This window comes from Delphinapterus leucas, chromosome 14 (genome assembly GCF_059928025.1).
Source record: "Delphinapterus leucas isolate spDelLeu-1000000601 "Yukka" chromosome 14, BTC_Dleu_Yukka2, whole genome shotgun sequence".
Lineage (NCBI taxonomy): Eukaryota > Metazoa > Chordata > Mammalia > Artiodactyla > Monodontidae > Delphinapterus > Delphinapterus leucas.
The window spans coordinates 48783393-48811110 of record NC_143142.1 but is presented as its reverse complement, the minus strand read 5'-3'; the positions used below and the strand labels follow the sequence as shown (position 1 = coordinate 48811110).

The window sequence follows — 27718 nt, the reverse complement described above, 5'->3', positions numbered from 1 at the left end:
TCCAATGAGGGACACTTAGGTTGTTTCCATCTCCTGGCTATTGTAAATAGAGCTGCAATGAACATTTTGGTACATGACTCTTTTTGAATTATGGTTTTCTCAGGGTATATGCCCAGTAGTGGGATTGCTGGGTCATATGGTAGTTCTATTTGTAGTTTTTTAAGGAACCTCCATACTGTTCTCCATAGTGGCTGCACCAATTCACATTCCCACCAGCAGTACAAGAGGGTTCCCTTTTCTCCACACCCTCTCCAGCATTTATTGTTTCTAGATTTTTTGATGATGGCCATTCTGACTGGTGTGAGATGATATCTCATTGTAGTTTTGATTTGCATTTCTCTAATGATTAATGATGTTGAGCATTCTTTCATGTGTTTGTTGGCAGTCTGTATATCTTCTTTGGAGAAATGTCTATTTAGGTTTTCTGCCCATTTTTGGATTGGTTTGTTTGTTTTTTTGTTATTGAGCTGCATGAGCTGCTTGTAAATCTTGGAGATTAATCCTTTGTCAGTTGCTTCATTTGCAAATATTTTCTCCCATTCTGAGGGTTGTCTTTTGGTCTTGTTTATGGTTTCCTTTGCTGTGCAAAAGCTTTGAAATTTCATTAGGTCCCATTTGTTTATTATTGTTTTTATTTTCATTTCTCTAGGAGGTGGATCAAAAAGGATCTTGCTGTGATTTATGTCATAGAGTGTTCTGCCTATGTTTTCCTCTAAGAGTTTGATAGTTTCTGGCCTTACATTTAGGTCTTTAATCCATTTTGAGCTTATTTTTGTATATGGTATTAGGGAGTGATCTAATCTCGTACTTTTACATGTAGCTGTCCAGTTTGCCCAGCACCACTTATTGAAGAGGCTGTCCTTTCTCCACTGTACATTCCTGCCTCCTTTATCAAAGATAAGGTGACCATATGTGCGTGGGTTTATCTCTGGGATTTCTATCCTGTTCCATTGATCTATCTTTCTGTTTTTGTGCCAGTACCATACTGTCTTGATTACTGTAGCTTTGTAGTATAGTCTGAAGTCAGGGAGCCTGATTCCTCCAGCTCCGTTTTTCGTTCTCAAGGTTGCTATGGCTATTCAGGGTCTTTTGCGTTTCCATACAAATTGTGAAATTTTTTGTTCTAGTTCTGTGAAAAATGCCAGTGGTAGTATGATAGGGATTACATTGAATCTATAGATTGCTTTGGGTAGTAGAGTCATTTTCACCCTGTTGATTCTTCCAATCCAAGAACATGCTATATCTCTCCATCTGTTTGTATCATCTTTGATTTCTTTCATCAGTGTCATAATTTTCTGCATACAGGTCTTTTGTCTCCTTAGGTAGGTTTACTCCTAGATATTTTATACTTTTTGTTGCAGTGGTAAATGGTAGTGTTTTCTTGATTTCACTTTCAGATTTTTCATCATTAGTGTATAGGAATGCAAGAGATTTCTGTGCATTAATTTTGTATCCTGATACTTTACCGAATTCATTGATTAGCTCTAGTAGTTTTCTGGTAGCATCTTTAGGATTCTCTACGTATAGTATCATGTCATCTGCAAAGAGTGACAGCTTTACTTCTTCTTTTCCAATTTGGATTCCTTTTATTTCTTTTTCTTCTCTGATTACTGTGGCTAAAACTTCCAAAACCATGTTGAACAATAGTGGTGAGAGTGGGCAACCTTGTCTTGTTCCTGATCTTAGTGGAAATGCTTTCACTTTTTAACCACTGAGGACGATGTTGGCTGTGAGTTTGTCATATATGGCCTTTATTATGTTGAGAAACGTTCCCTCTATGCCTACTTTCAGGAGGGTTTTTATCATAAATGGGTGTTGGATTTTGTCGAAAGCTTTCTCTGCATCTATTGAGGTGATCATATGGTTTTTCTCCTTCATTTTGTTAATATGGTGTATCACGTTGATTGATTTACATATATTGAAGAATCCTTGCATTCCTGGAAAAAACCCCACTTGATCATGGTGTATGATCCTTTTAATGTGCTGTTGAATTCTGTTTGCTAGTATTTTGTTGAGGATATTTGCATGTATGTTCATCAGTGATATTGGCCTGTAGTTTTCTTTCTTTGTGACATCCTTGTCTGGTTTTGCTATCAGGGTGATGGTGGCCTCGTAGAATGAGCTTGGGAGTGTTCCTCCCTCTGCTATATTTTGGAAGAGTTTGAGGAGGATAGGTGTTAGCTCTTCTCTAAATGTTTGATAGAATTTGCCTGTGAAGCCATCTGGTCCTGGGCTTTTGTTTGTTGGAATATTTTTAACCACAGCTTCAATTTCAGTGCTTGTGATTGGTCTTTTCATATTTTCTATTTCTTCCTGATTCAGTCTTGGCAGGTTGTGCATTTCTAAGAATTTGTCAGTTTCTTCCAGGTTGTCCATTTTATTGGCATAGAGTTGATTGTAGTAATCTCTCATGATCTTTTGTATTTCTGCAGTGTCAGTTGTTACTTCTTTTTCATTTCTAATTCTATTGATTTGAGTCTTCTCCCTTTTTTTCTTGATGAATCTGGCTAATGGTTTATCAATTTTGTTTATCTTCTCAAAGAACTAGCTTTTAGTTTTGTTAATCTTTGCTACCGTTTCCTTCATTTCTTTTCATTTATTTCTGATCTGATCTTTATTATTTCTTTCCTTCTGCTAACTTTGGGGTCCTTTTGTTCTTCTTTCTCTAATTGCTTTAGGTGCAAGTTTAGGTTCTTTATTCGAGATGTTTCCTGTTTCTTAAGGTAGGATTGTATTGCTATAAACTTCACTCTTAGAACTGCTTTTGCTGTATCCCATAGGTTTTGGGTCTTTGTGTCACCATTGTCATTTATTTCTAGGTATTTTTTGATTTCTTCTTTGATTTCTTCAGTGATCCCTTCGTTATTAAGTAGTGTATTGTTTAGCCTCCATGTGTTTGTATTTTTTACAGATCTTTTCCTGTAATTGATATCTAGTCTCATAGCATTGTCGTCGGAAAAGATACTTGATACAATTTCAATTTTCTTATATTTACCAAGGCTTGATTTGTGACCCAAGATATGATCTAACCTGGAGAATGTTCCATGAGCACTTGAGAAAAATGTGTATTCTGTTGTTTTTGGATGGAGTGTCCTATAAATATCAATTAAGTCCATTTTGTTTAATGTATCATTTAAAGCTTGTGTTTCCTTATTTATTTTCATTTTGGGTGATCTGTCCATTAGTGAAAGTGGGGTGTTAAAGTCCCCTACTATGACTGTGTTGCTGTTGATTTTCCCTTTTATGGCTGTTAGTATTTGCCTTATGTATTGACGTGCTCCTATGTTGGGTGCATAAATATTTGCAATTGTTATATCTTCTTCTTGGATCGATCCCTTGATCATTATGTAGTGTCCTTCTTTGTCTCTTCTAATAGTCTTTATTTTAAAGTCTATTTTGTCTGATATGAGAATTGCTACTCCAGCTTTCTTTTGGTTTCCATTTGCATGGAATAACTTTTTCCATCCTCTTACTTTCAGTCTGTATGTGTCTCTAGGTCTGAAGTGGGTGTCTTGTAGACAGCATATATATGGGTCTTGTTTTTGTATCCATTCAGCCAATCTGTGTCTTTTGGTGGGAGCATTTAGTCGATTTTCATTTAAGGTAATTATCGATATGTATGTTCCTATTCCCATTTTCTAAATTGTTTTGGGTTCGTTATTGTAGGTCTTTTCCTTCTCTTGTGTTTCTTGCCTAGAGAAGTTCCTTTAGCATTTGTTGTAAAGCTTTTTTGGTGGTGCTGAACTCTCTCAGCTTTTGCTTGTCTGTAAAGTTTTTAATTTCTCCATCAAATCTGAATGAGATCCTTGCTGGGTAGAGTAATCTTGGTTGCAGGTTTTTCTCTTTCATCACTTTAAATATGTCCTGCCAGTCCCTTCTGGCTTGCAGAGTTTCTGCTGAAAGATCAGCTGTTAAACTTATGGGGATTCCCTTGTGTGTTATTTGTTGTTCTTCCCTTGCTGCTTTTAATATGTTTTCTTTGTATTTAATTTTTGACAGTTTGATTAATATGTGTCTTGGCGTATTTCTCCTTGGATTTATCTGTATGGGACTCTGTGCTTCCTGGACTTGATTAACTATTTCCTGTCTCATATTAGGGAAGTTTTCAACTATAATCTCTTCAAATATTTTCTCAGTCCCTTTCTTTTTCTCTTCTTCTTCTGGAACCCCTATAATTCGAATGTTGGTGTGTTTAATGTTGTCCCAGTGGTTTCTGAGACTGTCCTCAGTTCTTTTCATTCTTTTTTCTTTATTCTGCTCTGCAGTAGTTATTTCCACTATTTTATCTTCCAGGTCACTTATCCGTTCTTCTGCCTCAGTTATTCTGCTATTGATCCCATCTAGAGTATTTTTAATTTCATTTATTGTGTTGTTCATCATTGCTTGTTTCATCTTTAGTTCTTCTAGGTCCTTGTTAAATGTTTCTTGCATTTTGTGTGTTCTATTTCCAAGATTTTGGATCATCTTTACTATCATTATTCTAATTCTTTTTCAGGTAGACTGCCTATTTCCTCTTCATTTGTTAGGTCTGGTGGGTTTTTATCTTGCTCCTTCATCTGCTGTGTGTTTTTCTGTCTTCTCATTTTGCTTATCTTACTGTGTTTGGGGTCTCCTTTTCGCAGGCTGCAGGTTCGTAGTTCCCGTTGTTTTTGGTGTCTGTCCCCAGTGGCTAATGTTTGTTCAGTGGGTTGTTTAGGCTTCCTGGTGGAGGGGACTAGTGCCTGTGTTCTGGTGGATGAGGCTGGATCTTGTCTTTCTGCTGGGCAGGTCCTCGTCTGGTGGTGTGTTTTGGGGTGTCTGTGGGCTTATGATTTTAGGCAGCCTCTCTGCTAATGGGGGGGTTGTGTTCCTGTCTTGCTACTTGTTTAGCATAGGGTGTCCAGCACTGTAGCTTGCTGGTCGTTGAGTGAAGCTGAGTGCTGGTGTTGAGATGGAGATCTCTGGGAGATTTTCGCCGTTTGATATTATGTGGAGCTGGGAGGTCTCTTGTGGACCAGTGTCCTGAAGTTGGCTCTCCCACCTCAGAGGCACAGCACTGCCTCCTGGCTGCAGCACCAAGAGCCTTTCATCCACATGGCTCAGAATAAAAGGGAGAAAAAGTAGAAAGAAAGAAAGAAAGAAAGAAAGAAAGAAAGAAAGAAAGAAAGAAAGAAAGAAAGAAAGAAAAGAAAGGAGAGCAGGAGGAAGGAGGGAGGGAAGGCGGGAAGGAAGGAAAGAAAGGAAGAAGATAAAATAAAATAAAGTGAGATAAAATAAAATAAAGTTATTAAAATAAAAAATAATTATTAAGAAATAAAATTTTTTTAAAGAAAAAAAAATGGATGGATAGAACCCTAGGACAAATGGTGAAAGCAAAGCTATACAGACAAAGTCTCACACAGAAGCATACACATAGACACTCACAAAAAGTGGAAAAGGGGAAAAAATAAAAAATATTGCTCTCAAAGTCCACCTCCTCAATTTGGGATTATTCGTTGTCTCTTCAGGTATTCCACAGATGCAGGGTACATCAAATTGATTGTGGAGCTTTAATCCGCTGCTTCTGAGGCTGCTGGGAGAGATTTCCCTTTCTCTTCTTTTTTCTCACAGCTCCCGGGGCTCAGCTTTGGATTTGGCCCCGCCTCTGTGTGTAGGTCCCTGGAGGGCGTCTGTTCTTCGCTCAGACAGGACAGGGTTAAAGGAGCAGCTGCTTCGGGGACTCTGGCTCACTCAGGCCGGGGTGAGGTAGGGGCACGGAGTGCGGGGCAAGCCTGCGGCGGCAGAGGCCGTCATGACGTTACACCAGCCTGAGGCGCGCCCTGCGCTCTCCCGGAGTAAGTTGTCCCTGGATCCCGGGACCCTGGCAGTGGCGGGCTGCACAGGCTGCCCGAAAGGGGGTTGTGGAGAGTGACCTGTGCTGGCACATAGGCTTCTTGGAGGCTGCAGCAGCAGCCTTAGTGTCTCATGCCCGTCTCTGTGGTGCACGCTTGTTAGCTGCGTCTCACGCCCGTCTCTGGAGTTCCTTTAAGCAGCGCTCTTAATCCCCTCTCCTCGCGCACCAGGAAACAAAGAGGGAAGAAAAAGTCTCTTGCCTCTTCGGCAGGTCCAGACTTTTCCCCGGACTCCCTCCCGGCTAGCCGTGGCACACTAGCCCCCTGCAGGCTGTGTTCACGCCACTAACCCGAGTCCTCTCCCTGCGCTCCGACCAAAGCCCGAGCCTCAGCTCCCAGCCCCACCCGTCCCGGCGGGTGAGCAGACAAGTCTCTCAGGCTGGTGAGTGCCGGTCGCCACCGATCCTCTGTGCAGGAATCTCTCCGCTTTGTCCTTCGCATCCTATTGCTGTGCTCTCCTCCGCGGCCCCGAAGCTTACCCCTGCGCCACCTGCAGTCTCCGCCCGCGAAGGGGCTTCCTAGTGTATGGAAACCTTCCCTGCTTCACAGCTCCCTTCCATTAGTGCAGGTCCCGTCCCTATTCTTTTGTCTGTGTTTATTCTTTTTTCTTTTGCTCTACCCAGGTACGTGGGGACTTTCTTGCCTTTTGGGAGGTCTGAGGTCTTCTGCCAGCATTCAGTAGGTGTTCTGTAGGAGTTGTTCCACGTGTAGATGTATTACTGGTGTATCTGTGGGGAGGAACGTGATCTCCACGTCTTACTCTTCCGCCATCTTCAGGAAAAATTTTCACCTCCATTTTTCTTCCGTTTTCTCTAAGATGGCTAAATCTTGCCTGCTTTAAATGACTGTGGCAGCAGTATTCTTGGCCACCTGTTGTAAAAGAAGTGCTGTCTTCCCACTGCCTAGCAGGTCTTATTGAGGGTAACGTTTAACCAAGGAAGCTGCAACAGGAGCCCGGGAAAACTTGAACATGCCGTTGAATTCTAGACCAGAAAGGTTGGATTCAACTTGTTCACCCCTAAGCCCCAGAAATAACACTAATATATCACAGAATATACATTCTTCAGGAAACATCAAGAGAAGGAGTCATTTCCCCACTCTTCCATGTGTGTAATTGTATATTTTAATGTAGCTCTTCATGCTGCAAGTAATTGTATAAATATTTGCTTTGCAGAGCCATTTTATTTACATGCAACATTTAAAAATTCTCTTTATTTTACTATTAGGACACACATATGAAGAAAAACTTTTTCAGTGCCCATCTGCTCATTTTTTCATCTAATGTAAGAATTCCCTGTTATGACAGTCTGTTCCTTAACAGCCACATATTCTAACATAAAAAGAGACACAAAAACATTACCCATAACTTTGGAGACATACCTCCAGATTATTGGACTCTCTCTCTTTTCGATATTGTCACATTTGCTCAGTTGATGACTATTTTAATAATTGTAAAATACAACTCCAAGTTAAAGATGTTCATCATTATAATGAAGATAAAACAATAGAAAATAAAGTTATTTTCTGCAAAGCAATATAGCTAAATTTGAAGTGTTATCAGTGGAGCAAAAACTATTTCTAAGAAAGAGGAATTAGCTATAATTAACTTAAATCACGTTCTATTTCTTGTTTGCCTACACCTCGGTGTACTAATGCATGGTGATGTGGTGCCCAATTCATACGGTTGCCCTGGAATGCTGTTACTGCTCTGTTTTCCTCCTCTAGTTCCTTTTCATCATATAGCAGATTTCTGTGCCTTGGCCCAGGTTCACTGTCTTTGCCTCTTGCCTCGCACTTGTACCATTACCCTATCCCTGGAGGATACAGACTGCACCTCGTTCACTTTTTATTCCTCTTGCTCTTCATTTGATGCATTTGCCTCAGATTTCCAACTTGCTTTTAGCTGTCTAAAATTTGACCCGAACTGTCTAAAAATAGTCCTGCCTGCTTTAGACCTCCTTTGAATTTGCAGCCTTCTTTTTAAACTTGACCACATAACTACCATCTTCTGTCAACACCACAGCAAATATCTTTGGACTGACAGGCTGCATTCCTCTGCTTTAGACCAGTGTTTTTCACATTATGTATCACAACCCATTAGTGAGTTTTCAAGCCACTTTAGTGGGTTGTGATAACTTTAAAAAATGAAATAGAAGAAATTGGTCTGTTTTATTGTTGAAATGTGTATATGTGCTGGCTTATGATATAAAATATATTTCTACCGGTGCTGTTGGTCTAAAAAGTTGGAAAATATTGCTTTCAATGGGCACTGTGATTTCAGATTGCCTGCAGATGCCCAATAATCACTTCCATCTACCCTGCTTCTCACTTCTGCTCTTGGTGTATTCTTAGATCTTCCTGACATAACAATTTGTTCCAAATTTAAGATTATCTTTGGACTCTAACCCATATATTCATTCATCTTAGATAAATGTACTGTATAAGGTTGTCAGATTTAACAAATACAGGACGCCCAGCTATATTTGAATTTCAGATAAATGATAATTTTTAATATAAGTTATTCTCAAATCACATGTTTATCTGGAATTCACATTTAATTGTGTGTGCTGTATTTTATCTAGGAACCTTAATACTCTTCAAAAAGCAACCCAAGATATTTCAGACTGGGATAGGCCACCCCCTTCCCCCTTAACTAAATGAAAAAGACAAGAGGAGCTGATGAATGGGTGTGATGATTGAATATATAGAAAGTACTCACAGAAGAATGAAGGGAAATAGTAGACAGTGATATGAACTGAAAATAGCATGTTGGAGTAGGTGATAACAGTACCAGAGTGCAACAAAACAAGCAATACTTCGGGATTGTTAGGAGCCCAACTAAAACTTGAGAATCTGCCACCATGGGGGCAGTGGCACGTTTGGAGCTGAAGAGCAAATCTGGCAGCATCCTAGTTTCAGTATTGGAGATATTGTTAAGGTACAGGAATTCATTTGGTTATTTATCAGGTGTTTAGAGGTCAAACAGATACAATTAAACAGGAAGTGTTTCTGAAATAGTAGTTAGGGTTTGGAAGCAAAAATTGTTGAGGGTCAGAGTAAATACAAATTTGATTAGGCATGCCAAATGTCTGGCTTTTTGTTTAATTGATTATTGCTATGAATACACTTTTTAACCTAAGAGTATTTATGCTGAGTCCTGATCAAAGCATTTTTCGGAATCTCTTCAAAATTAACCAAACAATTACCAACAGGTGATTCCAATAATTTGATATAGCCGGGCACATTAGTGGTGTAGAACCATATCTCACAGTATTCAGGGATAATTATAATGCCTATGCACTTAATAGATATTTGTTCAGTAAATAAATGTTTAGATGAAAAATGTCTTCATCTGTGTAAGACTGTTTCCATGTGCAACTCCCCAGATTAATAAATTCCTCTGTAGAAGTATAATGATGTTCGCTGCTTACCTTTTCTCACGCATGCAATGGGTAAAAGATAATCCATATAAATATAAGAGAAAACCATTGGCTGGACTTTTCAGTTTTGTAACACATCTATAAAAATATCTGGGCCAAATGTTATAGTGTTTGTAAAGCTTTATATGTATATGATATGGTTGTGTGTATATATATATGTGTGTGTTTTTTTTCCTAATTCCCTCTCTTCAGATGTATTCAAAAATATACAATGTATAAACCACGTAAAGACATAGTGGCCCTTGTTGAACTGTAGATAGTGCCCATAAACAAGACTTCCCCTCCTTAGATAGGGGTCTCTCTGGACTATGGTGTCTTTGTGAATCAGTACATATGAGGTCTTTAATAGCGTTTGGATTTATAGGTTCTGTTCAATTACATTTTAATTTTATTTTTTGTTTGTTTGGTTTTTGTTTGTTTGTTGCGGTACTTGGGGCTCTCACTGTTGTGGCCTCTCCCGTTGCGGAGCAAGGCTCCCGACGCGCAGGCTCAGCGGCCATGGCTCACGGGGCCAGCCCCTCCGCGGCATGTGGGATCTTCCCGGACCGGGGCACGAACCCGTGTCCCCTGCATCGGCAGACGGACTCTCAACCACTGCGCCACCAGGGGAGCCCCTATTTTAATTTTATTAGTTTTTTAAAATAAATTTTCTACAGCTTCGTTATCCAGTTATGTACATTGCAGGTGGTTTGTGATAGTATATCACAGTGTTAAATATCACAATAGCGATATGATAAACAAATTTCATTAGGAGACTATTTATTCATAATTTCAAGAGTTTCACAAGAGAAAATGTTAAAAATTCGGCCCTAAAAGCAAATTCTTCCATGAGTGTACTGCATGATATTTGGCAAAAAAAAAAAAAGAAGTTTTAATGTTATTATTCCAGTGAAATAAAGGTGTTATTTCTATTTTCTAAATTTATTTTATAGAGCAAAGGTGGAGAAGGTAATTTAAAAAATAGTGTGATTAGACCAACTTTATTTTGCTCTAAAGCTTGGTGTCTGCAATGGAGCACACTATAGACAAAGGCATCAAGCTGTGGAGGAATGTTACTTATAATGAAATGCAGCACTTGCCTGCTGCTTTTCCAAATTACTAATATTTAGTAACATTAATTATGATTTTTCCTTTTGCTAAGACCTTAGGGAACTTAGGACAAAATGGTGTGATTTTGGTTGATAAATCTTTTGATTTTAGCTTTTTCTGCTTTGCTAATGCTCATGATTCACCCATGTCATGTGATGTCTCTATTTCAGCTCATGTGTTAGGTTCAAATCTTAAAGCAACAATAACTTCTCTACTGGTGAATTTCTTTGAACAATTAGAAGTCTTTTTCCTTTAGAAATAGTTTACTTACACTTCTTCTTGTATATTCTATTAAAAATGGAAGTCCTCTGCATTTAGTTTCTGGTTGTTACAGTGTTATTGCAAAGCCATTACTTTATTCATTTTTTAAAATTAATTTTTATTGGAGTATAGTTGCTTTACAATGTTGTGTTAGTTTCTACTGTACAGCAAAATGAATCAGCCATACAAATACATACATCCCCTTTTGGATTTTCTTCCCATTCAGGTCACTACAGTGCATTAAGTAACATTCCCTGTGCTATACAGTAGGTAGTTCTCATTAGTTATCTATTTTATACATAGTAGTGTATGTATGTCAATCCCAGTCTCCTAATTCATCCCACTCCCCCCTTCCCCCTTGGTATCCATACATTTGTTCCCTACGTCTGTGTCTCTACTTCTACTTTGCAAATGGGATCATCTATACCATTTTTCTAGATTCCACACATATGTGTTAATATACAATATTGGTTTTTCTCTTTCTGACTTATTTTACTCTGTATGACAGTCTCTAGGTCCATCCACGTCTCTACAAATGACTCAATTTTGTTCCTTTTTATGGCTGAGTAATAGTCCATTGTATATGTGTACCACATCATCTTTATCCATTCCTGTGTCGATGGACACTTAGGTTGTTTCCATGTCCTGGCTATTGTTAATAGAGCTGCTATGAACATTGGGGTGCATGTATCTTTTTGAATTATGGTTTTCTCTGGGTATATCCCCAGTAGTGGGATTACTGGGTCATATGGTAGTTCTATTTTTAGTTTTTTAGGAACCCCCTACTGTTTTCCATAGTGGCTGTATCAATTTACACTCCCACCAACGGTGCACGAGGGTTCCCTTTTCTCCACACCTTCTTCAGCATTAGACAACCCTCAGATTGGGAGAAAATATTTGCAAATGAAGCAACTGACAAAGGATTAATTTCCAAAATATACAAGGAGCTCATGCAGCTCAATATCAAGAAAACGAACAACCCAGTCAAAAAATGGGTGGAAGACCTAAATAGACATTTCTCCAAAGAAGACATACAGGTGACCAACAAACACGTGAAAAGATGTTCAACATCACTAATCGTTAGAGAAATGCAAATCAGAACTACAATGAGGTATCACTTCACACCAGTCAGAATGGCCATCATCAAAGCCATTACTTTAGCAGTCAGTTCTGCTGGAACAAGACAGATGGTCAGTTAATTTCCTCCAGGTGGAGCTCTGTATTGTAACTGCACAGTCTGATGTGCTTCCTATGGAACTCTGTAACCTGAGACAAGGTACAGGGCCCTTGACTGGCCTTGTATTCAAAAGGGTCACATCAAACCAGTCAGAGCATTTTATACTTACAAAGAATCTCACACCAGGGAACATTATAAACATTTTAGTATAATTAACCTATGCTGTAAGGTTAATATTCCCACTTTTTATGGATGAGACAGTCTCTTTCCTTTTTAATACTGATGACCAGGAGAGGCTATAAAATATGGTGATTAAAAGTGAATAAAAGATAGGTTCTGAAACCAGATTATCACATGAGTCCTGTCTCTTCTCCTTGTTTGACAAATTATACAACCTCTCTGAAGCTTAGTTTCCTCATCTGTTAAACAGAGATTATGATGGTGATGATAGTAATCTATTCTGGGACTGATGTGAGGATTAAATGATAAAATCCATATAAAATTCTTACTTGGCATAATTATTATTAAGCACTCAATCAATGGGAAACAAACACACGTATACTCTTTTAGGAAGCGTTTCCTTTTGTGTAAAACAGCCAAAGCAAGTAATAGTTGTCATACAGTTAATGAGAATCCTAATTTAGAGAATTGTCAATTTTCTACCATTTCAGGAGCCAGAGAATTGCAGGTTTATGGAAAAGCTGAGTCAATTTTGAGGGCCTTCCTATTGAAAATGTTCAGAAATTAAACACTGTTAAAATTAGAGGGGAAGAATGCTTGGGACTGAGGAAGTGGGACAGGACAAACGGTCCTGTTTCAAAATTTTTGTCTGTTATCAATTTTGCTCATAATTTATAAAACCTAATGGCTCAAGTTAGTAAGATACACTTGCATCATGTAATTGTGACGTACAGTCTGGCAATGTACAGCAAAGGAACAATTTGTTATTAAATTAGTTTGGTTAATTAATTTTTAAACTTTTTTCTAATTTTATATTGCTTCATATGTTCAGATCCAAGTAAGAAAGGAGACATTTCTGGAGATAAAACTGTGCTATTCAAAAGTAAATGTAAGAAAACTTTAGGAATTATATATATTATCAAATTTATAAGGTGAGATTTGCAAACTAACTTGACTGCGATTGATTTTTTAAATATCAGTTCTTTTGAATAAGTTACAGTTTTACCTTAACCAAGCTGTTGAGGGGAAGGTGAGTGGCACTTGAGAACTGCCAGAATTTGGTTTTATAGGTGTAGTGTTTAAAAAGGTACTGTTTCTTCTTCCTTCAGAAGACAGGGACATGGCAAGGTAAAAACGCTCATCCTCCTTTCAACTATAATATTTGTCAGTAAACTTTTCAGAAATATATTCCCATTAGTTTTTAATTTTTTAAATTTTAACCTACAAGTGCAAGATCAATAGCAGTGCTCCTTATGGGATTTAATCATGATACCCTCTTCAGGTGCATAGGTTTATCATTAGATCACTAACATCATACTATCTTTGCTCTAGATGCTGATTTGGCTTAGTCCATCAAAATTGCATTTCAATTGCAGTTCAATTATTTTTATGTAGAAGTGTTACCATATTATTTAATTGGAGAGGTGATTTCTACTTCTAATTTAGGATGATAATGCAATTTATTATTTCTGCATTACTGATGAATTCCAGTCTTAACAGACTTAGAATGTAATATTTTCATTGAAAACAGTATCAATGTTGTCTAATACACAGTTGAATTAAGGTCTTTAGAAATGATAAGCAATGAAAAAATTGTGTTGTGCTACAGCATTTCCACCCCTCAACCATAGCTAATTCAAAGTTAAAAAATAGCAACAACAACAAATCTTCAGCCACATCTCAAGTTTAAGGAATATTTAAAATAGATAACCAGCAAGGACCTACTGCATAACACAGGGAACTCTGCTCAATATTCTGAAATAACCTAAATGGGAAAAGAATTTGGAAAAGAATAGAAAAAATAAATTAATTTTAAAACTTAATATGTGTATCATATAGAGCTTTGTAACTATAATACTTATTGTAATAAAAAATAATAGTGATAGCAGAAAAAGAAGTTCCCAAGTCCTGACTTTGGTAACACTTTGATACTTTGGGTTTTTTTTTTTTTGAAATACCAAAGTTTTAAAAAATCTATTTTGATGTTCCTGCTTTCCTTGGATCCTACGCATTTGTCTAATCTGTCTGTTGTATGAACCCACCATGGTCCCTTCAATGTATAGAAACAGACCAGGATTTGAGAGTTCCAGGTTCAATTTCCAGCTCTTTGCTTTGCCCTCTATTGTGTAACAATGGCAATTCATTTAACCTCTTTATACCAGTGGATCCCATTGTCAAAAAATTACTGTAAAATCTATTTTAGCCGCTGTCTAAAATAATGGATGCAAGCCCCAATGAAAACTATTATATAAATCTAAGAAAACAAGTCTGGATTCCTAGAAAATAACATTTCTAGGAAAGGGATGCCTCACAATTATTTACATGATAAATAACGTGAGATTGTTGGTTTATAAGATTCAATATGGCTATGTTCTTGTCTTTCCTTTGGATGTTTATTTCTGTTACAGGCAATATATGTGGCTTGTCCCATGGCAGTTGTTTTTTGTTTGTTTGTTTTAGTGTGCAATTCAGAAGGAGCGAGACTAATATCCATTCATGTGATGTTTTGTTTCGTATTACTCACAAGATGCAGCATTTCTGTGTTGATAAACGAATTCTAAGGAAATACTCTGTATCTTTCCCAAATATAAAGATGTTTCTAAGAATGCATTTTTCAAGTGAATATTATCCTCACTAGTGTTCTAGAAATGTTCTGTACTGTATATTCAAAGGCTGATTTCTGTCTTAGAAACAAAGAAGTGTTTAGATTTGAAAAGTGGGTCAAGGAAATAGACATTTATGAATGACTACAGCATTTTATATCATTAATTATAGTGTTAGTAGAACGGTGTTTCAAGTATCTGAATCAAAATGTTTTGCAATTTCTGTCCCTTCTATATTTTATTTGCACCTGCTTTTACATGTTGTATGAAGAATGTTAGGACTTTGATGAATAGACAGCCTAGAAGAACACGTCCCTGATTTTATCACCGTTTATGAACATCTATTTAAAGTTGATTTAGCATTTCAAACACTCACAGAAACAGACCCTTTCATTAGAGCAAGAGCCATAGGAGCATTTAGCTCAGGCCTCAAGTTCAAGAGTCTTCATGTAGGCTTTCTGTTTAATCTCTGAATGGGGTCATGGAAGGATATTGACAGGACCACCACAGTATTCCATTATGGGCTTTAATTGTGAAATGCAATTATTCAAATGCACCATAATTTTAGAACTTTTAAAGGACATCTCATTGTTTAAAAATGTTCTGAGAACTTCAGCAGTGAAGGTTGCCCAGGACCCTTAATTTCAAAGAGACTGGAGAGGAAAGAGCCTAGATAAAGAAAAAGGAATCATTTTCCCTCTTCACCTCCATGGCAGGAGAAATATTGTCTCAGAAATGAGTGTGAGACTTTCTGAGGGTCTCTTCTCCCTGTGCCTAAGAATACTCTGAGATCCTTGGGCCCCAGTGAACATGAGGTGGGGTAGAAAAAATCTGATGAGAGTGGGGTGTCTCAGCAGGTCTCCCTATAGTGGGTTCTGAACACCAAGAAAGTACCCCCAAATAAGGGATTTTACCCACTTATATAACATATAGTGCCCAGGATAACACCACAGAGAACAATGTGATATAATACTTACTAAAAAATCTTTTCTAAGATACAAGGTGAGACTGTATATATTTCATTCACACATGTACACATAGCATATTTATCCACTTATATAACATATTTGTGGTCAATACAAGTACCTGTTTTTCAGAGTAAAAGTGTAAAGGAAATATAATATGATTAATGATTCCAAGAAAAAATTGATTTGGAGCTAAGTAGTGCTAGGACAAATAATACAATTGAGTCAGGTCAGTGATAAAGCTCTCTAGAAGGGATTTCTACATAAGTGCTTTATTAGCACTGAGAAAAGGGCAGATTGTGGAGAGCATCAGGACCATCGAAGCAAATGCAGCATCTCTTTAACTCCACCAGTTGGCTATTTTTTTTTCAATTGAAGTTTTCCCTTTTATATAAGGAGAGATAAGCCTTAATAGAAATCCTCTATGAAAATCAATGGAGCATTCTTCTCAAATCCTGTTTGTTAATGAATTTACTGGTCAGCTCTATTAGTTCCCATGGATTATAATTCCATGTGAGTTAAACTATGAAGTATCAGACTGGGCATGAATCAGAGACTTAACTTCTGAATAATTGTAAAAAAGGTTTTCAGAGAGTCAGAAAAAATGATCTCTAATCAGATAAATAAATCAGATTAAAGTGTTAGTTCCCTCTGTAAAAATAGATGAATAGGAATCAAATTTGTGTGTGTGTGTGTGCGTGTGTGAAGAGACAAAGAGAGTGAGCGAGAATGAATGAACATTTATATTGCATTTATGTATTTCTTTATTCAATAGCTTATATAAAATATTTTGATGAAATACTTTCAAATTGCTCTGCTTCTTTTCTCCCGCAATTCCTTGTATAGTACAAGGAAGTTTGTTTTTTTTTTAAACCGGACAACACCTTAATTTACAAATGATAGTTATATTAAAAATCAGTTTCATATTCCAATCCCAGTAGAGTAGACTGTGGATTACCTGTGTATGGATCATCCATGGCAGATTTTTAATTGTAGACTTGTTCCTTCTCTTTGACATTCTTACGGCTTCTTTTCCCTGAGAGTCAAAGAGATAGGCTAAGTGATGTGAACTGATTTTCACATGAAAGTCAGGGAAAAATATGCTTTACAATTTTGGATTTTAATATGTGAGATTTCCTCGATGCTGTGCTCCAGCAAAAGTTAACCCCATCACCATTAATGGAATTGGCGCAGATTTGCACTCAATTATATGCAAGGTGCATATTTTCCTTCCTTCTACAAGCTTAAAATACATCAACGTTCATAACAGCTCTGCATGCACCTGAGGAATCGTCTATGGCAATTATGTCTAATTTACAACTCATTTATTCCTTTTGCTTACCTCATATTTCATGGACCAGTGTCAGTGACAGTATGATGGAAAACTAATGCCCTGCATCAGACTTCTTAGCGGCACTGTCAGCTTTTGTTTAGAGATGTTTAACAATCTGTCAGTTTCACTTTAGAAATCTTTGCTTTCTTGAGAGAAATACCTTAGTTTTTGAAAAGGTAATATTTAAAGAATCACTGACAAGAGTATTGATTTCTAACTTGATTCTGGATCATGGTTCTGAAAAGAGAAGCTCTGTATAGGGCACTGGAAAAGCTGGCTCTGACAATCAATGTGAACTATTGTGGACATAAATTATGAAAAACTGACATAAAATAGCAACTGAAATAGGTGGCCAGAATGCATTCCAAGTGTGTCATTTTCTGTGGAAGGGATGATTCACTGCAGTAAATAGATACATGAGTTCTGTTCAGATTATTTTTTATCTTTCCTTAAAGTACTTTGAAAAGCAATAATGAAGAAATGCTTATTACTGCAAAATCCAAAGTTTACTGTTTCACCTTGGGGCTAAATTTTTAAAAATATATGTAAAATTGGATAAAATTTTAATGGTGCTAGCAATAAGTTTAATTGCCAAAACAATCGTGGGCAAATTTTAATAAGGAAAATTCACTAGAGTATCTGTACACTGGGATTATTTTTCCTAAAAGAAATGCAGAAATATAAACAGATCTCTATCCAGATGTGGTTGATTTTTTTCCTCCACATTGCATTATTAGCGATTATTAAGAGACATGCAATCAAGTTGGATAGATATTTCTTGAAATGATGCATGGTATGCAGTGCATGCTTTCATTGTGCTTCCTGCCATTATGGAATAATGCGTCTTATTTGGAAATACAATGATCACTTCTGTTGAATCATGCCCAGTCAGCTTATATAATAACACCTCTATTTTGTGAATCATTTCAGATTTCAGAGAGCTATGCCTTCCTACCAAGAGAAGCGGTGACACGGTTTCTAATGAGCTGCTCAGAGTGCCAGAAAAGAATGCATTTAAACCCAGATGGAACAGATCATAAAGGTAGCCGCAGTGTCAAATAGTGAGATTTCAAGTAATTTTATTCATAATGGCAATTTATATCCCACATTTTTATAAGAATGTGGTAGACAGAAACAGTTTAACAAGTCAGATCGTCTCATGTATTCAAGCAGGAGACAGTGAATGTTGAAGATTCACTACAAAGCAACTCAGTGTCCTTTCTCAGAAGAAAAGCAGTTTTGACTGTAGCAAATAACTTTTTTCCTATAATAATGTTTAATTTTCATTTATTGTGTGTATTTCATGGTATTTTAGATATTTTCAGCAAGGAAATTGATGTTCCGTCTGTGTTCTTTTAAATCTACCAATTTCTTATTTCTAAAAGTAATGAATAGTATGGAGTTCCTTCACTGAAAACTTTTACAGAAAAGTTATAATTTGGCTTTGGCTTTCATTAAAAATTATTTGGATTATTTTCCTAATGTATGAGTTTCTCTCAGAGATTAATCTCAAAGATACATTTAGGCTAGCCTATTCGCTTGTGTTGGAGAATGGGTGGAACAGCAAAAAATAAAAAGTAAATTTCCTCTTGTGGTCAAGTAGTCCGTGTAGAAAGCAAATCTGGGGACTTCCCTGACAGTCCAGTGGTTAAGACTCACTGCAGGGGGCACGGGTTTGATCCCTGGTCAGGGAACTAAGATCCCTCATGCCACACGGCACGACCAAAGAAAAAAAAAGTAAGTGTGCAGCAAAGGAGAAACATACAAAAATACCAATAATTTTGTTTAATCACTCTATTAGTGTCACTCATTGTTATCCAGGATATCAAAAATCTCCCCTTGTAGTTAGAAATACCAGATTTATCCATAGCGCTAATTTGTCCCCAAACACCTTGGTTGAATCTTACCAGTTATTTATTTTTTCTACGATCCATCTCTAATGCTACCAATCTCCTAAACACTTGGTATCTAGAATCTTATTTCAATTTGAACAAATTGGATCATTCTGAAATTACAGCTAGAATGCAGTATCACTTTCATTACCCATTAAAAATGTTTTATTACAGATAATGGAAAACCTCCCACTTTGGTGACCAGCATGATTGACTACAACATGCCAATTACCATGGCCTACATGAAGCACATGAAACTGCAGCTGCTAAACTCACAGCAAGACGAGGTAAAATGGAAACATCTACACTTATATCACGAGTCAGAATGAGGTTTGATAACCATGACTGTTAAGCATGACGGCATTTTGAAGACGGTAATTTATTTATTTTTAACGAAAAGAGTGTCACTAGGACTGCACAGATAGAGAAATATGCAGAAATTTCTAGTGCTCAACAGAGATACCCTATCTTACCACTTCTGCCTTAGTGCTGTGTGGGAATTTGCTCATTCCCCAGAAAGAGTCATTTTCCTTAGTAGCCCACCATCGAGCTAAACCTAGGTAAAGTGCTAGAAAGTTCAGGGGAAAGTATTCCAAATAAGTCTGTATCTAGGGAAGTTTTAGTACTAAGGCTCTTTTACCTGGAAATCAGAAAGTTCAATTTCATAGGTATTTCAAATATAACCATTTCCCCACCATCCAAATCTTGTGTATATTTTAAAGTTGTTTTTCAGTTAATGATTATCCTAAGTATTTGTTTGTCTACTTCTCTGCATTTTCTACAACTTGTGGTGATTCTTCTTAACTAGAGATTTTTTTGATGTTTCAAATTATTTAATTTGTATAGTAAGAGTCTGGCAATGTGCTTGTTGGCGTATACTAGATACTAAATGCATATTTGTTAAATATTCTTCTCTAAAATATTAATTAACTCACCAGTTTGGTTGAAGTATCTCAAAGGCAGGGACTAAGTTATATATATATACCCTGTGTATATTCCCCAAAACACTTATAACAATATGGGCTTAGTAAATCCTTGTTAACTAGTTAGTAGCCATTAATTAATATACACGTTCAGAGTAACTATATTAGGGATAGTTTCTCAGGCTAATACATTCTCCCCTTTCTGAAATTTCTATAGAACACGAAATGCGGTTAAATATTTATTTTTAAATACAGCATTATTTGGTGAGATATATTTAAATTCTTTTTTTTTTTACATCTTTATTGGAGTATAATTGCTTTACAATGGTGTGTTAGTTTCTGCTTTATAACAAAGTGAATCAGTTATACATATACATATGTTCCCATATCTCTTCCCTCTGGCGTCTCCCTCCCTCACACCCTCCCTATCTCACCCCTCCAGGCGATCACAAAGCACCGAGCTGCTCTCCCTGTGCTATGCGGCTGCTTCCCACTAGCTATCTACCTTATGTTTGGTAGTGTATATATGTCCATGCCTCTCTCTCGCTTTGTCACAGCTTACCCTTCCTCCTCCCCATATACTCAAGTCCATTCTCTAGTAGGTCTGTGTCTTTATTCCTGTCTTACCCCTAGGTTCTTCATGACATTTTTTTTCTTAAATTCCATATATATGTTAGCTTATGGTATTTGTCTTTCTCTTTCTGACTTACTTCACTCTGTATGACAGACTCTAGGTCTATCCACCTCATTACAAATAGCTCAATGTCATTTCTTTTTATGGCTGAGTAATATTCCATTGTATATATGTGCCACATCTTCTTTATCCATTCATCCGATGACGGACACTTACGTTGTTTCCATCTCCGGGCTATTGTAAATAGTGCTGCAATGAACATTTTGGTACATGACTCTTTTTGAATTATGGTTTTCTCAGGGTATATGCCCAGTAGTGGGATTGCTGGGTCATATCGTAGTTCTATTTTTAGTTTTTTAAGGAACCTCCATCCTGTTCTCCATAGTGGCTGTATCAATTTACATTCCCACCAACAGTGCAAGAGGGTTCCCTTTTCTCCACACCCTCTCCAGCATTTATTGTTTCTAGATTTTTTGATGATGGCCATTCTGACTGGTGTGAGATGATATCTCATTGTAGTTTTGATTTGCATTTCTCTAATGATTAATGATGTTGAGCATTCTTTCATGTGTTTGTTGGCAGTCTGCATATCTTCTTTGGAGAAATGTCTATTTAGGTCTTCTGCCCATTTTTGGATTGGGTTGTTTGTTTTTTTGTTATTGAGCTGCATGATCTGCTTATAAATTTTGGAGATTAATCCTTTGTCAGTAGCTTCATTTGCAAATATTTTCTCCCATTCTGAGGGTTGTCTTTTGGTCTTGTTTATGGTTTCCTTTGCTGTGCAAAAGCTTTGAAGTTTCATTAGGTCCCATTTGTTTAGTTTTGTTTTTATTTCCATTTCTCTAGGAGATGGGTCAAAAAGGATCTTGCTGTGATTTATGTCATAGAGTGTTCTGCCTATGTTTTCCTCTAAGAGTTTATAGTTTCTGGCCTTACATTTAGGTCTTTAATCCATTTTGAGCTTATTTTTGTGTATGGTGTTAGGGAGTGAGCTAATCTCCTACTTCTACATGTACCTGTCCAGTTTTCCCAGCACCACTTATTGAAGAGGCTGTCCTTTCTCCACTGTACATTCCTGCCTCCTTTATCAAAGATTAAATTCTTTTACAATTACTTTGTTAACTTTGTTCATAAAACACAAATCAATTTTTTTTTTTTTTTTTTTTGCGGTACGCGGGCATCCCACCGCTGAGGCCTCTCCCGCTGCGGAGCACAGGCTCTGGACGCGCAGGCTCAGCGGCCATGGCTCACGGGCTCAGCTGCTCTGCGGCATATGGGATCTTCCTGGACCAGGGCACAAACCCGTGTCCCCTGCGTTGGCAGGCGGACTCTCAACCACTGCGCCACCAGAGAAGCCCGGAAATCAAATTTTTGATTTTCCTCTTTATGTGAGCAGGTTTAATCTCAAAACTATGTTTATAAAATTGTTTTATCTCAAGATTTTATGAAAAGTACACTCTGTAAGAATATCTGTATTAGTGCAGTGGCAGTATCAGATTCCATATTATTAGATAGCTGTATATAAATGATTGAATAACTAGTAATAAAATCATTCAAAGACAGGAAAGACAATTAAGAAAATATTACTGTTTATCCATCCCTGAGAATAAAAATATTATTCCCATGAGTCATCACATAATTGAAAATCTTTTTAAAAAACTCATAAACTAGTTAGAGCTGTCAAATTATTTGTAGGAAACTCATTTAGATATTGATCTGTTTATTTCTAGGCCAAAATGTAAGATTAACTTTGTGCCAGCAGTAGGGTCCACATATGCTAAATCCTTCTGGCTTCTAAAAAGTCCTAAGTGTTTCACATAAGAGAGACAGATCCTTTTAAATTATAACTGGGTTAGGAAAGTAACTCTTATCTTTACATTTCAAAAATGCTAACTTGGGTGTACACTGTCTTAAAACTATTCATATAAATGATGAGTTAGATTATTTATGAAATATTTGAAATTGTGATTATTGAAAGAAAGGAAGGTGGTTAAGTAACATAAGTCATGTTAAAATGGAAATCAAGTAAGATATTCCTTTGTGATTGGTTAAATTTTAATAAATGTTTATTCAATTACTTCAATCAATATTTATTGAGTATCTTCTCTGTAACTGCCACTCTTATAGGTAATGGAGATAAACAGTGAATAAATTGACAAAATTCTTGCCTTTATTAAGCTTATCTTCTAGTGGTGGTGGGAGAACAGACAATAAAGGAAGTAAATAATGAAAGTATTTACATAGGACAATACTAAATGCTATTCAGAGAGATAAAGAAGGCCAGGAATGGGAATCCCTTTAAAATTACAAAATACTGTATCCAAAGTAAGGTCAATTGGCCTTCTTACAAACTGTTGATGAGAGTTTAAACCATAACAAACTTTCTGGGGGAGAGTTTGGCAATAATTATTTTAAAACTTTAAAAAGTTATTTATATGCTTTGACTAAAAATTTATACTAAGGAATTTGTTGCACAGAACAATTTAAGTGTTAGGATGTTTATTGTATTGCTAATAGTGATGGTTGGAAATATCCAACAGTGAGGAATGTTGAATCTGCACTGTCCAACATGGTAGCCACTAGACATACAGGGATATTTAAATTTAATAAAAATTAATTCAAATTAACTAAAATTAAATTGTCAGTTCTTTAGTCACACTAGCTACATTGATTAGCCATAGTGTGCAGTTTGTATTAACCATTCTATAGAACAGAGACTGCAGCCTCAATCTTTGTGTCTAGATCTTCTTAAACATACACACACATAGCCTCACACACATAGCTTTTACACATAGACACACATATATATATATACATATATCTCATATATCTCAGATGGTTGTGTGTGTACGTACACACACATACACATACCATGGAAACAGTATTTTACTAGATTACATCTAGTTAGCTCTTTGTAGGGTATATAATAAGTGCTTTTATAAAGACTATGTTCATATAGTATCCACAGCTACTTTATAAACACATATTGATCATCTTTACCATTACATTTATTTTTGTATGTGTTCATATAATAAATATGAATCTTATATACTGTAGAATTTGTTACATATTCTATATAACAGTATCAAACAGTTTTGTGCTTATTATGGATCTGACGTTGTTTTAACTACTTTAGATATATTATAGCCCCTCAATCATTATATAGCCCTATGAGATTGATACTATTATTTCTCCCATTTTATAGGTGAGGAAACTGAGGCACAGAAATGTTAGGTAATTTGCTTAAGGAGACACATCTAATAGGTGGCAGAGTATAAATCTGAATCCAGGCAGTCTGGTTCCAGAGAATGTGCTCTAAAGCACTGTGATATTACAGACACTATATAGAGTGTATATAATGGATATCTATATCATCTAGCTATGTGTGTGTATATATGTACATATATGTATATGGTACACATTGATAACATGGATGTGTACACTGAATTCTGTTATTTTTCTTCTCTTTTGAACATATATATTTAATATTTCAGATGCTTTGGATTTTCTTAGAATTTAGAATTGGAGATAACATAATGTACCGAGAGGGCACGTGGCTGGGAGAAGTCTGTGTGGCTGATTGCCCAGAGGCCTCCCAGGGTGGCATTTCCTCACTGAATTAATGAAGAGCTAGTGCTACTCAGTAGACCCAGACACAATCAGACCCAGACACAAATCAGACAATATGGGTGGGAAGAACACCCAAATCACCTGGGCCTGACCTAGGGATCAGAACGCCCGTTGTAAGTCTGCTAGAATGCTCCTGTACCTTAACCATAGCAACTTCTTTGCTGATGCCAAGATGTCATTTATGAAGCCAGGGGAACTCTTCCTATTCAAAGAAGCTCTTTTCTTAAGTTTGGGAGACATCATAATGAATCCCAGTTCTGGTATATAATAGTATAATAAATTACTTAACAGCTCTGTGCCTCAATTTCTCAATCTGTAAAATTGGGTAAATGCTGGCACCTAACTCACAGGCTGTGATGAAGATGAAGTATGTCAGCAAATATAAATTTGCTACTGCTACTGGTAATCATTACATTAATGTTAGACTTTCAGATCAAATGTTTACAAATTGAAGTTAAACCTGGTGGTTTCAATTAAACATTTATGATATTTTACACAGATTTCTAAGGCCTTCCTGCCTACATAAGCACAGCATTTGTCCAAAAATCAGTTCTCCAAAGCAAAAAAGGAGTTTGCTTCACGGAAATGACTATAGCAACATAGCATAGATTTGGTTTAAGTTAATATTTGACAGATTTTGATGAATTGACCATTTGGCAAACTTGCCTTTTGGTAATTTAGCCATTTGCTGATCTGGCTTTTGGTAAATGCATCTTGCACACTTTTACCTTGAACTTTTTGTGGTTGCAATGCCATTTATATTCCCTTGTAAAGAAAGAAAGGTTGTGCTAAGATTAACTTGTTTTCCAGCAAATGTGGACTTTGAATCTAGTCATGTAAGTTTGTCTGTTTTTAGATTCCATTTTCTTTACCAGCGAAAAATTTTTAGTTAAGATTTTTTATTGCAGTGTCAGATTTTTGCTTATAATATTTTATTGTCATTTATTTAAAAAATTAAAACATGTATTTCTTTTTATGCTATGTTTTGTGATTGACTCTTTTAGGAAGTTTTTTACTAATTAAAAAAAATCCATTCTTTCACTATTCAGATAATTCCTCAACTACGTCCTTCCTAAATACATTATTTTTATGTTTTACATCTTTTACATAGAACATTGAATCTTCACATGTTTTCAAATTTCTTATTTGTTATTTCAAGAATCTATTCATGTGTAACATTTTACTGAGTTCTGTAAAAGCTTACTAACTGGCTAAACTTTAATTGACCCTATAGATAAAATGGTCATTATCTGAATGTATTATATTTTATGATACTTGATGATATTTTAAAACAATTTTCAGGATGAAAGTTCAATAGAAAGTGACGAATTTGATATGAGTGATTCAACACGGATGTCAGCTGTGAACTCTGACCTTAGCTCCAATCTTGAGGAAAGGATGCAAAGTCCCCAGGCTCTTCACGGCCAGCAGGATGGTAAGGCTTTCAAATTGAGCAAACAAACAAATAAACAAAACAAAACATTAACAAAAACCTGAATCAGAATTTGTTAAAACAACTTCTTCTTATTCTTGTGTTAATTTTTTATCTGTTTCCATGGAGACTTTTTTTCTGTGCACTCAGGTTATATTATCCGCTTCATTATTTTTAGATTCAAGTATCAATACTTGGTTTAAAACTGCAAATACTGGTTATAAAATCCAGGCTTGCCCATGTTTTGCTGTCTGAACTTAAAATGAGTTCTATCAATATAGTTTGGGTTTCTGTGATGTCTTCTGGCTTTGGTTTCTTGCGCCATTATTCTCCTGACTGAATTAAGAGTTTAAAAATGGTCAAAAGATTAATTTGGATGTTTTAATTTTACTAAAAGACAAAGTTTTTGCCAAAAACAATTGCTATAAAAGGACAGTTTTACCATAGGGATTTTGCTGGGTAAGAAGATTTTTGCTGCGATTTTGAGCTATTTTATTCAGCTGTAAAGGAAGGACAGATGGTGATCTTTTATTCCTGGGTCCATTGAAGATTCCTGAGTCATCCCACTCTTCTTGATAGAACAGTTAAAGTAGAGAAAACTGGACGTGTAGAGAAAGTAGACTTAGCAGTTAACACTTTAGGTCTAATATATCGAGAGATCTTTTAAAACTATCCTTGTAGATTTTTGTCTTTATAAATATAAAATTATGTATGTAAATATAAAATTATGTATGCAAGTAAATGTACCTTACTTGGGTAATTGTGGATGAAAATTCAGGGTTACAAATAGAAGGAAATTGTCCAGTTTTATTCAAAATTAGTTTATTATTCCTGTAATTAGCAAGTTTAAATGAGCTTTCTGGCTGTGTATTTTTGTGCCTACATCTGTTGCGAACAAAAAAAGATCTTTCCTTGCTTTCTCTGACACTTGCTGTTAAAAACTGGTTACAAAAGATTGCTGCATTTCTAGCTGCTGTTTGTGTTCTTATGTTGTCATATTAGAAATCCCTAATTTTAAGCATACAAAAAGTCTTTAAAAAGGCAAGGGGGCTTTTGTTCCCACTTCAGATGCGTCTAAAAGATGTTGGTGTCCTTGCTGGCATGAGTTACGAGGAAGAAGCAGTACATTGATCATCAGCGATTTTAAAATCATATATTATTCACTACATAATAAAATAGCTATTGCAATAGAAACGACATTTGGGAAATTTTTAAGAATGTAGTTCTTCTGGTGTGGGTATAAATTACTTTTTTTCTTCTAAAATATTAGTAGATCTTCAGATTTTAAGTTTTAATGGAAAATGTGTAGCACCAGGATGATGGAATAACTCCCTCCCTCTCTCTCTCTATATGTGTGTGTGTGTGTCTATATATATATATATATATATATATATATATATATATATATATATATATATATAAAACACTATAACTATGTAACTATATAAAAATAATAACTATATAACTGTATATAACTAATAACTATATATATATCACACTCTATTAATATTTATCCATGTATTTTGCCTGTTTATACCATCATCTTTTTTATTCCTTAATTTTGAGGACCATAAATAATAAGAGGATATCTCTTACGACAGAAATTCTTTGTTTTCTTGATTGATTTGTCTGTGGTGGATCTTTGGCTAGGGTACAGCTGATGTGATATAAATCTATATCAATGAAATGCAGTGGAATAATGTCAAATATTGCTTCCTCTTAGGAGAAAGCACTTTCTCATCATACATTGATGTATGCCTCAAGGTTAAGGACTTACCTAGTTGTTCCTTTTCCAACCTAAGCCTAAGCCTTCCCTTACATGTTCAATGACTTCTCTTCACACTTCTCCTTGAGAAGGAAAGTCTAGGAAACACTGCTCAATCAACTTTCTGAGATTGTGGAAATGATCTGTATTTGCACTGTCCAGTACCGATAGTCACTATGGCTATTGAGTACTTCACATCTGACTAGTACATGGAGAGACTAATTTTGATTTTATTTGACTTAATTTTAATTAATGTTGATTTCTATTTCAATAGCCACGTGTGGCGGGTGGCTACTTTATTGGACAGTGTAGTCTAGAGCATTATTTTATTTTGACTTGGCAGTTAAATTCCTTTCTCTGCAGCCTTGGATTAGATGTGTCTGAAGTCTTTGGAGAAATTGTAAGAGAAATTCATATTTTAACAGCTGAAACTCCAGTTTAATGTTTGTAAAATATGAACAATATAGACTTTTGAAGGTTGAATTTAAATGTTCTGTTTTCATTAACACTAAGTGATTACTGTT

General features: G+C 36.1%; 1 protein-coding gene across 1 annotated transcript in view; it reads left to right on the top strand.

The window, feature by feature from the left end:
* NOL4 (nucleolar protein 4) overlaps window positions 1–27718 on the top strand; it is a 292288-nt gene that overhangs the window by 9476 nt on the left and 255094 nt on the right. The window contains exons 2-4 of the mRNA XM_089895063.1: window positions 17849–17960; window positions 18985–19097; window positions 25300–25432. Coding sequence (XP_089751189.1) covers window positions 17849–17960; window positions 18985–19097; window positions 25300–25432 — 358 coding nt within the window. The remainder of the gene's footprint in view (window positions 1–17848; window positions 17961–18984; window positions 19098–25299; window positions 25433–27718) is intronic.